Raw genomic sequence first — 19,016 nt, forward strand, 5'->3', positions numbered from 1 at the left:
TCGTTTGTGTTTCCTATAGCTTGTAGAGAACCGGAAAATTCGTCAGCACTTTTGAAGCAATCCTGGGCCCTGCAGTCTTGCTTGATTTGCTTGGAAGTTTTAGGCTCATGGTTGGGAAAATTAAATGGCTGTTAATTTATTTAAACATGCCATTCGGTAATCGCATGCACCAGATTATAGGAACTGCCGTTCTGGAGTCATTTTTCCTCAGCTTGTGCACTGAGTAGCTGCAAAGTATGGTGGCTGTGTTTCCCGGATGCCTTGCTTGCTTGATACTCGTTAGCTTAGGTATTCGGTCACATTGTTTTTTTAATTGTAATTAATTGAAAGCTGTCACTGAACATTAGCAATTACAACGGGAGTAAAACGAAGCATAATTTTCACTGCAAAGTACGTGCATGTACCCGTTAGTCAGGCGATAGGAGAGTGTCAAATGTCTGTTTCCTGACTACAAATCACATGCATTCGGCAGCAGCATGCAACGTATTAGGTATAGTTAAGATTAATTTACCTAGCTGTTACTGTTTGTATTGCTAATATGCTGTTTCCGTTTTGAATAAATTATTCATTTTGCATTTTCTTTATTGCACAACACGAAGAATAGACACACAGCATACTTGTAAAATATTAAATGCTGTCTTTGGGGACATACTATTCCATTTTCAATTTATTTCTAACTTATAGAATGTTAGTCATACCTATATTGTTAACTTGCAATTCAGGTTAGACTTTTCAACACATTTGTGAGATAAAATCACGTTTTGACGCTTAGTTTTAGAATGTTTGAAGTTAGTGTACATACAAGATTCAAACCAACGGGTTTTGTTGAATTAATGTAAGATTACACGTGTTTGTTCCATCAAATTTGGAAAAGTCGTTTAGGTCGCAACATATATTTCGCCAGTTCTACGCATAATGTTGTGCATTCGTTCAATATTAATATCAACTGAAATTGTAATACAGAAACTTTATATGTTGAGTAATTTAGATCAGATTTTTTTTTTGAGATGCATGTTAGCCGGTTAATCCGCATTTCTGAAAAGAAGTAATCTCATGGCCTGTTTAGGAAATGGAAGAATTTTCTCAACATCTTGTACATACACATAAAAATATACCAGTAAATACTATTGGATGCAATCATTTTAAAGGATATAGCAATTCAATGGAAACAACCGCATAGATACTAGACTACTAATCATATCGTGTGACAGACAGTCGACCTGGTGTGTTGTCTCGAGTGATGTGGTTTAAAGGATGAACAGAAAAAACACGATAGGAAATTGATATTTAGAATCAACTGAATAGATAAACAAGATTAGACCGCCATTGATAAACGGGGCAATAGAGAAAGAAGAGAAGGATGGCAATCCGGGTCAGTTTCAGTGATTGAGACGCTTCCGTTTAGTCTGGGAGTCAGATTTCAATCAATATATTATGATAGAACTCGATGCTTCCGCACCGCCATGTCTGTGTCTGTTGTTATGTCCGGTCTGGCAAACCGGTTCGACTGTTTACGTTTCCGTACTGCCTGATCAGACGATCAACAAGTGAAACTTTCTTCCAGAAATGTTATCTGACTTTTTATATACCTGGTGTTCGATGATAAATTAGAAATTCTAACACCTGCTATCACAAAACTCGAGAGTTCAACGTAGTAAACTTTTTGCATCAGTCTGCAAAACGTTATGTTAGCAAAGTGTAGTGTTAGCTATATTATACAGCTCCACTGCATTGTTATAGTTATTACATTGCTTGTTTAAGTAATTGCATTAGTGCACTTTTGCTTCCAGACATATACTATCATTGAAAATGGCAATCAAACCATCGACATTTGAATCGGCTCAAATATTAATGTTCCAATCTAATCACATAGATTGGTATGCGACTGCATGCAGGGAGATCGCAAACGGCTATAAAATTGCTTTTCATCTAAATAATGAATGACATGATGGTTCCCAATTCGAAAGGAAGCTTCTTAACGGCGGAAATGCAAATCTACTGTTTGGCAATCTTTACCAGTGGATGGTAGTACGCTGAACTAATAATAATTCATGGTTAGCCGTTTCCGTCTGGCATAGCTAAACTAAAATTTCAATAATGGTTTGTTTTTATTGTCGAAGAACATTCGCCAAATTGTAATCAGGCTTGGCCCGTTGATCTTGAATTTACTAAGGAAGTACGTCAATATTTTTCCAATTCAATTCAATTCAATTTTTGTTCAAAGCGGTAGAATACGGAAAATAATTTAAAAAAATGGGACAGTAAACACTACCACATAACTTAAGGTGAACATTCGTTGTTTTGCTTTAGTCTTGATTAGACGCAAATTGTTTATCTCCGTTTGATTCGCAAAATAACAATACACGAGTTATCGTACGGGTGTTTTTTTTTCGATTAGTTCTTGTGTGCGATAACAATAGCCTGCAATATATCGGCAGAAACATCTTCTGCACACTGGTAGGGGCAAGCTACCCCGCCAGTGATCTGATACGCAGCTGATATATCAGCAAGAATAATTCTCCCGCACCGCTGTTACCCCGCTAGCAGCACGGACCATCATACGATCGAGCGAGTGGAAATCAACTACAAGTGGCATCTACAAGGTCGAGTGTAAGATACGGCCACTGTGTCACAACACGAAGCTGGATCGTCATTGTTTGTTTTGCGGAGACACTCGATTAATCCAACTATCAGCCGTGAGGTCGTGACTTAGACGTTCGGTGAAGTATTCACTTTAGAATTTGTATCATTATTATTAATATTATTATTATTATTGTTATTATTATAATTATTATTATTATTATTATTGTTATTATTATTACTATTGTTATAATTATTATTATTATTACTATTATTACTATTGTTATTAGTATTAGTATTACTGTCTTTTTTTATTTTGACCCATTGTAGTTTGAAAAATTGTTTTTAAAATTTAATATCAACTACTTGATCCCCCCACCCCCCCACATTCGAATATTTATCGTTTGTGTGCGGTAGAGCGTAACGCTCCCGCAAAATGGATGACATGCAGGTGCAACTATTCCTGGATGTGGAAACAAATGGGGAAGAGATTGAGATCTCCCCCATCAATTCCCCTCTACCTTCCCCGCTACCTAGCCCCGTACCAAGGGTACCGGCAACACGGGTGAAAGCTTACCCAGATGCTTCGAAAGGTCCGTTCGTAGTTTACTTCAGGCCCATAAAGAAGCCTCTTAACATTATACAAATAGGCAAGGCCCTGGCAAAACAGTTTTCGGCCGTAACCGAGATTACGAAGGTGAGCAAGCAAACGAAATTGCTAGCTACGAGCTCTTTACAAGGGAGTACCGCGTGTAGCTTGAAGCAAGCAAACGAAATTGCTAGCTACGAGCTCTTTACAAGGGAGTACCGCGTGTACATCCCTGCCAAGGACGTGGAGATCGACGGTGTGGTTACCGAAGGAAGCCTCACGGTCGATGACATTTTGCGTCACGGGGTTGGCTGCTTCAAGAACCCCCTGATTCAAGATGTAAAGATACTGGATGTCAAGCAATTACATTCAGTATCCATCGAAGAAGGGAAGAAAAAATTCCTCCCTTCGGATTCCTTCCGTGTAACATTCGCTGGATCCGCACTGCCGAACTACATCTCTTTGGACAGGGTTCGTCTGCCTGTACGCCTGTTTGTACCCCGGGTCATGCATTGCCAAAACTGCAAGCAGATAGGTCATACAGCCACCTACTGCTGCAACAAGGCACGCTGCAGCAAGTGCGGAGGCAATCATGCTGAGACCGCTTGCAGTGAGGATACTGAAAAGTGTCTTTACTGCGAGGGAACTCGGCATGACCTTTCGGCGTGTCCCGCGTACAAACAGCGCGAGGAAAAAATTAAGCGTTCCCTTAAGGAACGATCAAAGCGCTCTTTTGCAGAAATGCTTAAGAGGGCTGAGCCACCCTCGACAGGAAACATCTTTTCCTTTTTGCCAACCGATGAGGGTACATCTGACGATCCCGTCGAAGGGTGTTCTTATGCCTTGCCAGAGGGATCTAGGAAGAGGAGAATGCTCAACTCTCCTAATCTTTCTCGCAAAGGTCGTAAGATAACCCCTAGCGGAATGACCAATAAGACAACACAGAGAGGAAGCGGTGAAGAAAAACCGAAGCAAGTACCCCCCGGTTTTAATTTCAAATCAAACCAGGAGTACCCACCGCTTCCTGGGGCACCAAAAACCCCTCGTGCACCCATTTCTCGATCAGAAGATAAAAAAGAAACAGGGTTCATAAAATTTTCTGATATTGTGGACTGGATATTTAAAACATTCAACATACCAGATCCCCTTCAAAACATTCTTCTTGCCCTTCTCCCTACAGTGAAAACCTATTTGAAGCAACTCACAGCAACTTGGCCCCTCATTTCAGCTATCGTATCTTTCGATGACTAATACGTCGAAAGAGGTTAGGAATTTTGTCACTGTGTTACAGTGGAACTGCAGAAGTATCATCCCCAAATTCGATTTATTTTCACATTTGATAAACACATACAATTGTGATGCGTTCGCGCTCTGTGAAACTTTTCTCAATTCAAATGACCAACTTAATTTCCACGATTTCAACATCATTCGTCGAGATCGAGACTCACACGGCGAGGGGTACTTTTAGGGATCAAAAAGTGCTATTCTTTTTTCAGAATCGACCTCCCCTCGATCTCGAATATTGAAGTTGTTGCCATTCACACGAATATGAATGGAAAAGACCTTTGCCTTGTTTCGTTATATATTCCCCCATCCGCGCGGATTGAACAGAAGCAACTCCTTGATATAGCAGAATTGCTTCCCGCACCTTTTTTGATTTTGGGAGATTTTAACTCTCACTGTTCGCTATGGGGGTCGCTGTACGACGACAACCGATCTACTTTAATCTGTAACTTGATCGACGACTTCAATATGACACTTTTGAATACTGGGGAAGCGACACGCGTACCTAATCCTCCAGCACGTGAAAGCGTGCTTGACCTATCCCTCTGCTCGACATCACTAGCGTTAGATTGCCAGTGGAAAGTAATCAACGATCCCCACGGTAGTGATCATCTCCCAATCGTTATATCAATTGCTAATGGTTCAACTCCCCCGAACCCAATCAATATTTCCTACGACCTTACACGTTATATTGATTGGAAGTGTTATGAGTCTATTATAGCGCAATCTAGCGTTTGTGGCGATGGCTACCATGACAACGAGCATGTTGTTTGGTCGTGTACCAAATACTGTGGTGTTAGGTCTGAGCTTATAGATTCCCTTCGGGCCCGAGGAAAACAACCGAACGTACCCGTTAGAGACATTCTGGGAAGCGGTGATCTCCAGTACATGACACAGCTATACGGGTTTATAAAAAATGCTGGCATTAAAATTTGATTTCTTTTATCTTTTTGCTAGAATACAATTTCTGTCACAAACTGAAAGAGAATGATACACCCGTCTGGAGACACTAAAACGAAGACTCGGCATCTCTATGTTTACGCAGACACCTCAGACCAAAACTGCTCAAATAGAACATCACTGGTTAGCCACGTACAAATGAATACATTCTGTATAGTTAAAAACAAAATTGTAACAACCCTCCTCTCACCCTAAATCCCCACTAGCTCGCAGTCGGCGAGAATAAGAAAAAGGCCTCCCTCTTTTCCCTGCTAATTTAGAATTTAAAAAAAAATGTACTTGGCTCAGTTAAACATAAATTGTATCGTGCCGTGTCAAATAAACTATTTAAAAACCAACTTAAGGTGAATTTTTGGATTAACGAATGAACGTTTTAGTAAAAACTCGAACAATACTGGAACGAACTAGGTTAATAAACAAATTCAATTAAAAATCATCTCGCATCGTTTATCATAATGTTTGTTGTTATTATGTAATAATTTCCTTACATCGTTTCGCTTTCGTTGTTTTCATTGATTTGTTTATCAAAAGTTATTCTTCACAACCCTCACAAGTCGTGAAAACGATACTTGTCTGATAAGTATTACTTGTTACAATTTATTTTAATCTATACACCATTACAAGCTAGCTGGGCTTTAGAAACCTGTTGCCTCCGAGAGCATATCCAGCCACCGTGACGAAACTGATTATAATAAACAACTGAAGAGTAACCGCAGAAAGATGTGGCCATCCGTCACCGTTCACAAGTGATTACGAGTATCGTTTTCGATTTTTCTTCGGTCGTCTATACGTCTATACGGATATGTGTAACAAATGTAGTGAGGAGTGTTTATTTATCAAACCCGTGTTGCATCCCTAATTAACACATTAGCGAAACGAAAGCGGCTGCAGTTATTTTTTTCTCGTGTTAAAAATATTGGATTAGATTCAGGTTCAAACACGATTATAAAAATACGGATTGAACATGTGGATACGTTCACTACGTAACTAACAATTACCCATATTTTTTTCTCTAAACGCACTTGTTTCGAACATTTTTGAATCTTTTTATATAACTACATGGGAGGTATATTTGAAGATATATTTTCCATATCGTGGATGCAAATTTAGTTAATATTACGCTGTTGGCAGCTGGAAACGTGGATGCTCTCTCTAAATTAGTACCTAACTAATGGTGAGTTTTTCTCAGAATCTATTAAACCGATTTGGCTGAAATTTTGTTTCAGCAAGTAAAAATGAATTATCTAACTTGTTACATAGCCGTTTTTGAAAATTCCATAAATTGTCAAAATGGCGGTCATTTCAGTAAATGAATAATAAAAAATGATAAAAAAATGAAAAAAATCAGATATTAAAAAACGGCTATGTAACAACTTAGATAACCCATTTTTACACGTTAAAGCAAATTTCAGCCAAATCGGTTCAGTAGATGCTGAGAAAAACCGACCACCAGTTGAAAAAACATGGTTTCGAGAAAAACGCTGCCAACAGCGTAATACTCACTATATTTGCACTCACAACGTGCAAAATACATCTCTAAATAAACCTTAATCAAAAACCAAAACACCCGTTTACCTTACCCCAAACATCCAAAAGTCAAGTAACAAAAACTTTTTTTTTCAACTTTTCAGAGTAGGGTCTCCCTTCAAGTATCATTGGAAACTATTTATACATTTAGCATCTACTGTATACTAGATATGCCTTCGTTTGTTAATGTTATTTTATTTTATATATTTCCAGTATTACACACATCGGCCAGCTTAGCGTTAAATGAGAGTTGGGATCCAGACGTGCGGTAAGTAATCTAGAAACTAATTTGTAATCTACTCTACTACAGCAAAAGGTTTATTTCTTTTAGTAATTTTAGTCTACAATGCTAGACTTCATTAGACTAAGTATGTCAATTTATTTCCAATCATGGTTATGACACCAATCTTGATTATCAGTGCTAGGCACATTTCACTGATTTGCTAAATCGCTAAAAAGTGTCGCTTATTTTCAGTTAGCGTTTTAGCGATTTTCTTAGCTTTTGTGTTGTTTATCTATTACTTTTTTTTGCTAAAAAGAAAACGACGTAAACTTTGAAAATAGCGAAATAACCTTAACGTGTAAATGTTTTAAATGATTTCTGCTGGATAATTCCAAAAAAGACTAAAAAGTAGAGTTATTTCCACCTGCATGATGAAAATCAAGAGTGAAAATTGTGAATATTCGGGACTTTAATTTTGGAAATTCACCTTAAGGTTCATGCGAAAGAACCGTTAAATACTGAAATCCGCGCAAACAAAGACGTTCACAAAAACCGACAAAAATTGCAGAAAAAAAGACCTTAGTGTATAGCTCCCATCATTCTATACACCCCATTCCGCCCCAGATTAACGATAGAGTTTTGACCGTCTGGTTACTTATTTTACTTTACTTTTGCGGATAGATCGATTTTCGATATAGTGCCGAATCCAGAACACGTCGCCATGTCAATCGTTCTTGGGTTGCTCCAGTCGCATCTAACATGTATTAAGCGTCAACAGCGTCATCTTCGTCAACAACACACATCCAACGAGTGCTCGAAGTCAACGAGAGTTTACCGCGAAGTCGACAGCCTCTATCGAATTTCTGCTAAATATAGTTTTCGCAGGTCGTTCCTCAGGCATTCTTCTCACTGAAGCCTGTCATGTTTCTTCCGCTTGACTATATCCGCCGATTTGTAAGCCTGATATACTTCATGGTTCATGCGTCTGCACCAAACCCAATTTTCCAGATTGCCACCAAAAATTTAACGCAAGATTCTAGGCTCAAAACACAGCTCGCTGATCAGCCTCATTCAGTGTCTATGCTCCATGTTCATCGAAGGCCACTGGGAGAATCAGCGTTTTATAGAGTGTTACTATTCTACGGATTTACAGGCTGCGGTACCTCATTGGGTTACGCAATCCGTAGATGGCCCTGTTTGTGCTATCCTCCTCTTTATCTCACGACTAACCTCACAGTCGCACATCACCCAGATATATAAATTCGTTGACTACTTCAAATGATTCTTCATTAATCACCGCAACACCAACAATCGACGGGCTACCACGCTCTCTACCAGCCATCATGTACTCCGTTTTGGCAGAGTTTTTTTATTAGGGGAATAGAATTACTTTGTTCAACGGTGTGAACTTTCGTAGTATGTATAGTAAACAGATACGTACTGCCCATAATTCAAAAATTGGCTAATATGCCATAGGCATCAATTCGAGAAAAACGCATTTTAAAGTTTTTTGTCGGTATAAAATGTTTTGACTGTCCATGTCAACTTTTTATTGAGTATATCACCCTCCATACAAGCTGGAACCTTGCCGTTGAGTTGAATCAGAGAAATCTGCAGGAAAATTCCACCCGCCAAGTATTTTTCACGCAGTAGCCGTTTTTTCAATTATTAACGAAAGATCAGTTGACAATCCGGTGTAAAATTTGGCTAATATCCATACGATGTGAATTATATCGTGCTCGTTGGTGATAAAAATGGCTTTGAATTCAATAAAACAATACGGAAGCCCAAGCGAGGACGAAAAGGACGACGAGACAGTTGTTTCGTGCAACAATATAACAAAAATATTATTAATTCATGATAATCTCACAATCCACTTTCCTATTTTATTTCATCAAATCCAAAGAGAAATCTAAATCTTCTTCAATATAACCTCTAATCAAAGAGCTAAATAGCCTTTCTAAGAATATAAATGTTCATGACAGAAGGAAACAATCACGATTTTTGACCATTGGGTTTTGCGGCACAACGAATAAATTCTTGTTGCATCAAAAATTCTTCGTAAAGAAAAGTAAAATTTGATGCAAGGGCCTTACGATCCCTTACCTGAGGCTAGTGACCACCGGGCTGCAACACACTTTTAAAAGTTAGACGAAATAAAGTACAGTAATAACACACTGATTCATGTACAAGCCACAGGTTGAAACTTATTGGATATTAGCCAACTTCTCAATTATTTTGGATATTAGCCGAAATTGTTTCACATTCGCTGCCTCCCGAAATGCATTTTTTGACAATCGGCTTTCGTAGGGACCTGGTTTAGGGTGTAGCCCTTGCAAAAACAATGATCACTATAGTGGAGTGATCAGGCACCTGCGTCGACACGCTCCCGGTCACGGAAGATATGGTTCATGCAGCCAATCACTTTTCCGGGACTCGAAGATTATATTGAGCTCCATGAACTTGTTGGAATAACTTATATTTGATGTGATGAACCTTTTTTTATTGCACAGAAAGATTCTGGGCCAATAAACTATGTGTTAGATTCTTGTTTTGCAAGTTCGTCTGCCTTTTAATTCCCACCAATGCCACAATGTCTGAAACCCAGTATAAATTAACTGAGTTCTTTTGACATGAGTGTAGCAATATGAGAATACATTCCCAGACAATCTTAGATGGACAATTATGAGCACCAAGTGCTTTCAACGCTACTTGACTGTCAGAGAAAATACAAAAATTTGCATGTTTGTATTTTGCAAAAATCTCTGCTTGAAACACTGTTGGCCAATGTCCCATAGCCACTAAACTAGCCGAAGATTCATGCACCAGTTTTTGTACCTATTTTTAAGCCCTCTGTGAAATATATCGTTGAGCCTTGACGAACGTCGAGCCTTAGTCAGCATGCTTCAAGCCAGCCTAAGAATTCACCTTTCAATAAATTCATTATTACCCCAACCGTCGAGTTTTTAAACTGGCTTTGAAAATCTCAATAAGTGAAGGAATTAATTCCTGTATGGACTTCCTCACTGCGACCAGAATCGTTGATCTATAGTGAGATATGCCCGGGTGTCTGCTGTATCCCGCACTTTTATTATTAGCAAATACCGCTACCCGGACGAACACATACGATTCGCATAGATTCTCTAGGATTCCTCACATTGGATTGGAGGAGAGCGAACTGGTGGGGAACCTGAGAATAAACCCATGCTCAAGTCCTTTCTGACACGAATGGCCTGGTTCTACTAAGATTCGAACCTACGACCATCCGCTTGACAAAGCGAACTCTGTAACCTTGCGACTACGCAGCTTCCCAGTGACGTTAGATGGTGAAGGAATTATTATTGCTTCACCTTTTTGAAGCAATGCAGGAAATATTCCATCTACACTTGCACATTCGAAAGGCTCATAGCACTTTGCACCCTGGTTCTTGTAAAAATTTCCTCGGCTCCATCTCATACAGTACTTTCCGTTCTAGTAGACCCAAAGCAAGTCCGCTGAGAATCGCTTTCACCTAATTCAGAAATGGCTGAATCCGTATTTTCAATAGAACCTGGAAAATGCATTTCTATCATTAGATCCAAGGTATCACGAGGACCACTAGTATAGATTCCGTCGTGACGCTTTAGATTGCCAAGCTCAACGGTATGTTCTTTGGCCAGAGTTTTTCGTAATCTGGAATCAACTGAAGTCCTCCCCCAAAGCCCGAACTCAAAACCTCTTTTTAGATCTCCTGACTATATTTCATGACTATATTCGGTTAGGGCTTTTCTATATGGAGCTTAGTCAGAAGTACGTTTTGCTTTATTAAAAAGTTTCCAACCATTTTTTTTTGGACATTCAAGTTTTTTGTTCCACCATGGCACGTCCCTATTTGATGACGACTGCTTTACAGGACAACTATTCTTGCATGCATTTATTACCATTTCATTTAGCGGAGTTGTCATAGATTCCAGTTATGAAACTGTTTCAATTCTGCTACAATTTGAAGGTAAATTTTTTCGCAGGTGTTGTGCATACTGATCGCAGTCTGTTTCTCTCTCTATAGATAAGCGGTTCTCAACCTGGGGTACGCGTAACTTTGGAGGTACTCGAAAGCCTTCAGGGGTTACGCGAAAGAAAAATTAGTAATGGCGGACAGAGCAATTTTTCTCGATAATACTTCCTTTGTTGTTCAATCTTGCTCTTGAAACATGACTGTAGCAATCAAATAAACCATCGTTCAATTTGAAACCTGAACTAGACTACCATAACATAATTTACCACTACTCTCTCCCACTCTGCGAGAACATTTCAGGCACAATCGATATGGAAAATATCGCCAAAAGGTACGCGGAACATTTCAGGCACAATCGATATGGAAAATATCGCCAAAAGGTACGCGGACACGCGGACAAAAAAAAGGTTGAGAAGCGCTGCTATAGATGATGGTTTTCCACCAATCCCTTCGAACAAAATGTGCTTGTGGTCAGGTCGTGAAGTTTCATCCGGCACATGCCAAATAGTAATTTTCTCAGAAATTGCTAGATTGCATAGCATCGGATCCGCTTCACCTCTGATAGCGTTTGTAAACGTAGGTTTGTTATCTTTATCGCAAATATCTAATATCCAATAGGCACTCATCAAGACCATTGACACCCTTGCTCCCCCAATCTGGTGAACATTGGCTTCGCAGTCAATGATGAATGTAAATGACAATAAAAATTACGTTAACGACCTATCGTCTGTAACATCTGAAGTGCCGACCATCAGAAAATGGCCGATCTGAGAGCACACCACTTGGGTGCATCTAGGTGTGCTTTGAAATATTTCAGCGTGTTAAATAATACAAATAGCCATGCCTTTGGCTGCAGCGAAATTTATAAGCCTCATTACTGTTCATTGTAGAAAGGAAGTATTCTCTACCAATTACAGAGTGATCTGCGCATTTGCATCTTCAATGTCGATCTTGGCATTTCCTGGGCACTGTACGTACCCAGCACATATAAATGTACATCTTTTAACCCTCTATTGCCCAATTTGAATTTCTAGACGGGCTTCGGTAAAATCATTATGAGTCATTATAAACACTTTTTAAGTAGTCATTGGAGTTTTTTAGAGGTTTGAATGAAGCCCGCCAAAAGGCGGCATTGGGCACTAGAGGGTTAAGGAGATCATACAACTCCTCCTTCTCATCATAGGCCGGGGCGTACACATTGATTAGGCTGTAATTGAAGAATTTATCCTTTATTCTCAACACGCGTATACGTTTTCACGTTCTCTCGTTTTCGGCCACCTCCTGGATAGCTGCGACCTTCAAATTGATCTTCAGCAGCTCTCTAGCCAAAATGTCTGCGCGTGCCGGTTCGAGTACCCAAGCAGCGAAATTTGTTTCGATTATGAACTTTTTGCATCACAGCAACAAATTCTTATGCGAAACTAAGTTGCAGCTACATTTCAGTTTCCTGAACAATGACCAAAAAAGCGGGGGAGGTGGAGCCAATTGCAACATTTCCGTTGTTGCAACACAAGTTTCAAGAATGAAACAGCAATATGTACATAACACATATGTATGGAATTTGATAACAACATGATAAATGATGCTTTGTCAAATTTCAGCAACGAAGATGTATCGTAACAGCAACTTGCACGAAACAGCAATTACATGACCTCGTGGCAAACAAAAGATTGATCTTTGATTATTTTCAAAAAATTGATGAGGATTCAACTCCAGTTGTCAACTTCAATTCAGTTTTCACGTTTCTACTAATTACGTCGTTTGCTGTAGAAATTCTTGCAAGTTTATTGCTCAGTTTTTAGTTTTGCTTTTCTAATCATGCTCACGCTCAGTTTTTAATTTTGCTAATTCATTTTCTCTAAATCATAAGCACCTCAGCGTGACAGTGTATTAAAAGCAAATATTTTAATTTCGTTTTAGAGACCCAAATTTTTCTGCCGAATTGTGAAAATGGTTTATGGATGACTTGTAATCCTAATATCAGAGGTTACGACGCAGTGAAATAAAAGGTCACTTGATAGTTACAGCGTTGATAACTTTATTTAACATTTTAAAAGTTACAACGGGGTACTATTTTCCTTTCTTGCATTGTAAAGATAATAAAATTTGCAACAAGCGCTGTAGAGAACATAGGTTAACACTACAGCATCATTTCTTTATGTAAATTAATCGCTTTGCGACGTGAAGACATGGACATCAGTAAAAAGTTACAACGCAATATATAACCTCATCTCAAAAACAAGTATAAGGCGAATAATTGAGCAAAAGTTGCTGTTACACAGCTTGCGAACATGACAGCAACTTTTAGTAGTATTAATTTGTGTTTGTTTTGTGTATCTCGCAAGCATCACGTTGGCAACTTATATACTACGCCCACTGGATCTATCTAGTGAAGGTTAGGTTTTCAAATGCCGTTTACACGTTTCAACAACAAACCCAACATCGTTAATCACGTTGTTGGTGTAAAGTTTTTTGAAGCAACGATGCAACTTTCGTTGTTGCTTGCAATTTTACAATTTTATCGTTGTTAGATGTTTCTTGAAACTTGAGAATTTCGTTAGTGCAACAAATAATCACAATTTATTTTGACGTTGGACTAACGTCTATATCGAAGTTAGGCACCTGAATTTGAAAACCCAGTAGTTCAACCAAGGAAAACCAGGGAAAAGTGGTCAGCTTTTGAGCGCTTATATATCAGTCATTTCTTTTCAGAATTTCGAGGTTTTGGCATCAACCGATCAGAAATTCTCTTACGGTTGAACTTATTTAACAAAAATAAGTTCGAGATACACTATTGAAAAATTGATAAATCACATTGATTGTCTAAACCATACCGAGCAACCAATCACCACCACTCTTCACAAGCACAGTCGACACTAACGGATACAACCGATCTGACTGTGTAAACAGTATCGCAGCTTTCAACAAATAACGAGCTCGCTTTCGGTAGCTGCAACAGGTGTTTCAACACCGTTTTAAAGTGCTTCTTTTATCATTACCACTGAACAGATTCTAAACACCAATGGCTTGATTGATAGGGGAAATATTGCGCAAGATTGTCATATAATAATTTAAATATGTTTTCAATACTAAACTAGTTAAAAGTTGTGTTAAAAGTCGTGCACATTCAACCAACCACAAGCTCGCTTCTCATTTGCTCGCGGATGGATTTTTGCTTTGGGCCAGCGTTGCCAACCCTCCAGTTTTTCCTGGATATCTCCAGTTTTTTTGAAGATCGCCAGCGAAACAGCTGAAGGTTGAATATTTCCAGTTTTCTGTTCATCACCACATTTTTTGAACTCATTTCTATTACATGTATCGTCTTTTCAGTATTTTGTGCATTCATACGCCTCGGTTGTAAGATCTTAATCGGAATCTACTCAATTCCAAGTACGCCAGTGACTATAACCTCTATGTGTAAACAATTTTCATTCAGCCTTTTTGGTTACATGCAATAATATGGTGCAGCATTTTTGAACCGGAAATCAAATAAATTAATGTAGAAGCTTCAAATTTAGTTCAGTTCAGTTTTCTCCAGTTTTTTATTTTGAAAACTTCCAGCTTTTTATAAAAAAAAGTTTGGCATCGCTGCTTTGGGCTATATAATAGCCTGCGTCGTCTCATAGCCAGCGTTGCCAGGTATCCAGATTTAGCTGGATTATCCAGATTTTTGAACATGTATCCAGGTAGACAGATTTGATGTCCAATTATCCAGATTTTCCATGAATGATCCAAATTTTATCCAGATTTTATTTTCTCTGTTCCGCAAAAAGGTCATCTTCAAATTTGGCGCGAAATTTTGGAATTTTGTCACCCCAAATTTTACGTACCCCAAGACTTTTATCCGAAGAATTTACCTTTCACCCCACGAAATGACTTCCAGATTTTTTCCAGATTTTTTTTTGCCTTTTCCAGATTTATTAAAATATGACCTGGCAACGCTGCTCATAGCAGTCATCAGTTACCAAGTGGACGGCCACTAGAACGGTCCTGAATAATCAGCAGCGGTGGCTGATTCCAGTGGCGAAACTGAGCTGCAGCAGAACCAGAGCGGTGGTATCAGGCAGAGCTACGGAGGTAGTAGGCAGCTGCATTTCTTCATTCAGTTCGGTTCCCCTTCGATCTGAGTTGGACCCCACCAGCAATAATCCAATTCAGATATCGTTGGGTGAGAACAGCCACAAACTGCCCGAGCCAGCACCGCCACTAGGAAAGCTACCGCCATTTAGTGTGTGTGCAGTGTGTACATTAGGGTGCCAATTATCGTATGAAAAAAGTGACCAGAAAATGTTACGTGAAATTTCGGTTTTCGAATTTTTTTTTTTTTGATGCCAAATGACTTAAAAACGCATGAAACGTCGAGAATTTGTGTCATCTGAAAAAATTTTTTTTTCAATTGTGGAAGGCGGAGTTCAAGATGTTTAGAATTTATCTTTTTAAGTTGATCACTAGTCTCTCGAAATAGCTTGTATAATGATATAGACTATAACTAGCATCGAATACAATATGTGTCATTAGGGTGGTTCATTTATTCGACATAGGGTGGTTCATAATATTGTGTAAAAATGAGTATAAAATGAAAAAAATTACTTTTCACTGAATACCAATGAATTGGAAAAATTATAAGTAAAATGGCAAAATATTACAAAACAAATTTACAAAATGTATCAAACTAATCTGTGCAAAAAAAATTATCTCAACCAAAATTAAGATTGTGTCTCGTGGAAAATGTTGAATGCTTTCATGTCGTTTGCAAAATCACACACGGGAGGTACATGGAATTTTAATATTTGAAAAATGTTTTCGATTCCAAGTGTCTTAAAGTTTTAAATGAAACGGTGAAAACTGATGAAATGAAATTTTACTTTGTTTGAAAAATCTACTCTCTAAGACACTTGCAGTCGTCTTTTGAATGTTGTACCAGACAATTTATTCGTTTAATTTACCACAATAATGTCCTTTGCCAACACTTGATTGAACACACAGTGCTCTAGCTTATGTAATCAGACAAAAGACTGTATCGATGTTATTCAGTGATAATGAGAGTATAGGGATCTCAATCAGATACGCAACACAATTGACTCGTTGTTTCTGGGTATGCGTCGTTTTGACAGTTCGACCATACATTTTCTGTCAAGTTTACATCATCAGAACGTGAACTAGCCCATTGGCTGAAACTTTGCATAGACGTTTTTATAGGCAGAAGATGCCATTTTGTGCTATTGGTTTAATTTATTGAAACACAACTCATTTTTGAAAAGCTATTGGAAAATGCTATTTCGGATAGGTATTGATGATTACAAAAATTTTTAGAGCCAACACGGTTCGTTTGAGCGGTGTGACATCTTCGGCAAAGTTGTAGATAATAGTTTTGTTCTTCAAAAAAAAAAATACACTCTAAGAACAAATAACTAATTAAAAAAAAAAATAAAAGAAAGTTTCAAATTAATTATCAAAAATAACCCATTTAAAAAAACTGATTTTTTTTATAAAAACTACGAAAGTTTACCTGAACAACGAAACCGGCCATGGAGAAATCAGAAAAAAACGAGGAACGAAGTTATTATTTACAACTTTGCCAGATACACTATGGCTTGATTGATAGGGGAAATATTGCGCAAGATTGTCATATAATAATTTAAATATGTTTTCAATACTAAACTAGTTAAAAGTTGTGTTAAAAGTCGTGCACATTCAACCAACCACAAGCTCGCTTCTCATTTGCTCGCGGATGGATTTTTGCTTTGGGCCAGCGTTGCCAACCCTCCAGTTTTTCCTGGATATCTCCAGTTTTTTTGAAGATCGCCAGCGAAACAGCTGAAGGTTGAATATTTCCAGTTTTCTGTTCATCACCACATTTTTTGAACTCATTTCTATTACATGTATCGTCTTTTCAGTATTTTGTGCATTCATACGCCTCGGTTGTAAGATCTTAATCGGAATCTACTCAATTCCAAGTACGCCAGTGACTATAACCTCTATGTGTAAACAATTTTCATTCAGCCTTTTTGGTTACATGCAATAATATGGTGCAGCATTTTTGAACCGGAAATCAAATAAATTAATGTAGAAGCTTCAAATTTAGTTCAGTTCAGTTTTCTCCAGTTTTTTATTTTGAAAACTTCCAGCTTTTTATAAAAAAAAGTTTGGCATCGCTGCTTTGGGCTATATAATAGCCTGCGTCGTCTCATAGCCAGCGTTGCCAGGTATCCAGATTTAGCTGGATTATCCAGATTTTTGAACATGTATCCAGGTAGACAGATTTGATGTCCAATTATCCAGATTTTCCATGAATGATCCAAATTTTATCCAGATTTTATTTTCTCTGTTCCGCAAAAAGGTCATCTTCAAATTTGGCGCGAAATTTTGGAATTTTGTCACCCCAAATTTTACGTACCCCAAGACTTTTATCCGAAGAATTTACCTTTCACCCCACGAAATGACTTCCAGATTTTTTCCAGATTTTTTTTTGCCTTTTCCAGATTTATTAAAATATGACCTGGCAACGCTGCTCATAGCAGTCATCAGTTACCAAGTGGACGGCCACTAGAACGGTCCTGAATAATCAGCAGCGGTGGCTGATTCCAGTGGCGAAACTGAGCTGCAGCAGAACCAGAGCGGTGGTATCAGGCAGAGCTACGGAGGTAGTAGGCAGCTGCATTTCTTCATTCAGTTCGGTTCCCCTTCGATCTGAGTTGGACCCCACCAGCAATAATCCAATTCAGATATCGTTGGGTGAGAACAGCCACAAACTGCCCGAGCCAGCACCGCCACTAGGAAAGCTACCGCCATTTAGTGTGTGTGCAGTGTGTACATTAGGGTGCCAATTATCGTATGAAAAAAGTGACCAGAAAATGTTACGTGAAATTTCGGTTTTCGAATTTTTTTTTTTTTGATGCCAAATGACTTAAAAACGCATGAAACGTCGAGAATTTGTGTCATCTGAAAAAATTTTTTTTTCAATTGTGGAAGGCGGAGTTCAAGATGTTTAGAATTTATCTTTTTAAGTTGATCACTAGTCTCTCGAAATAGCTTGTATAATGATATAGACTATAACTAGCATCGAATACAATATGTGTCATTAGGGTGGTTCATTTATTCGACATAGGGTGGTTCATAATATTGTGTAAAAATGAGTATAAAATGAAAAAAATTACTTTTCACTGAATACCAATGAATTGGAAAAATTATAAGTAAAATGGCAAAATATTACAAAACAAATTTACAAAATGTATCAAACTAATCTGTGCAAAAAAAATTATCTCAACCAAAATTAAGATTGTGTCTCGTGGAAAATGTTGAATGCTTTCATGTCGTTTGCAAAATCACACACGGGAGGTACATGGAATTTTAATATTTGAAAAATGTTTTCGATTCCAAGTGTCTTAAAGTTTTAAATGAAACGGTGAAAACTGATGAAATGAAATTTTACTTTGTTTGAAAAATCTACTCTCTAAGACACTTGCAGTCGTCTTTTGAATGTTGTACCAGACAATTTATTCGTTTAATTTACCACAATAATGTCCTTTGCCAACACTTGATTGAACACACAGTGCTCTAGCTTATGTAATCAGACAAAAGACTGTATCGATGTTATTCAGTGATAATGAGAGTATAGGGATCTCAATCAGATACGCAACACAATTGACTCGTTGTTTCTGGGTATGCGTCGTTTTGACAGTTCGACCATACATTTTCTGTCAAGTTTACATCATCAGAACGTGAACTAGCCCATTGGCTGAAACTTTGCATAGACGTTTTTATAGGCAGAAGATGCCATTTTGTGCTATTGGTTTAATTTATTGAAACACAACTCATTTTTGAAAAGCTATTGGAAAATGCTATTTCGGATAGGTATT

The 19,016-nt window shown here is 38.1% G+C and overlaps 1 protein-coding gene across 1 annotated transcript in view; it reads left to right on the top strand.

Annotated features, from left to right (window-relative positions):
- Positions 1-19,016, top strand: part of LOC129729381 (UPF0047 protein YjbQ) — a 102,339-nt gene that overhangs the window by 60,931 nt on the left and 22,392 nt on the right. Inside the window, exon 2 of the mRNA XM_055687910.1 lies at positions 7,154-7,208. Coding sequence (XP_055543885.1) covers positions 7,154-7,208 — 55 coding nt within the window. The remainder of the gene's footprint in view (positions 1-7,153; positions 7,209-19,016) is intronic.

The sequence above is a fragment of the Wyeomyia smithii genome, chromosome 3 (assembly GCF_029784165.1).
Source record: "Wyeomyia smithii strain HCP4-BCI-WySm-NY-G18 chromosome 3, ASM2978416v1, whole genome shotgun sequence".
NCBI classification, from domain to species: Eukaryota; Metazoa; Arthropoda; class Insecta; order Diptera; family Culicidae; genus Wyeomyia; species Wyeomyia smithii.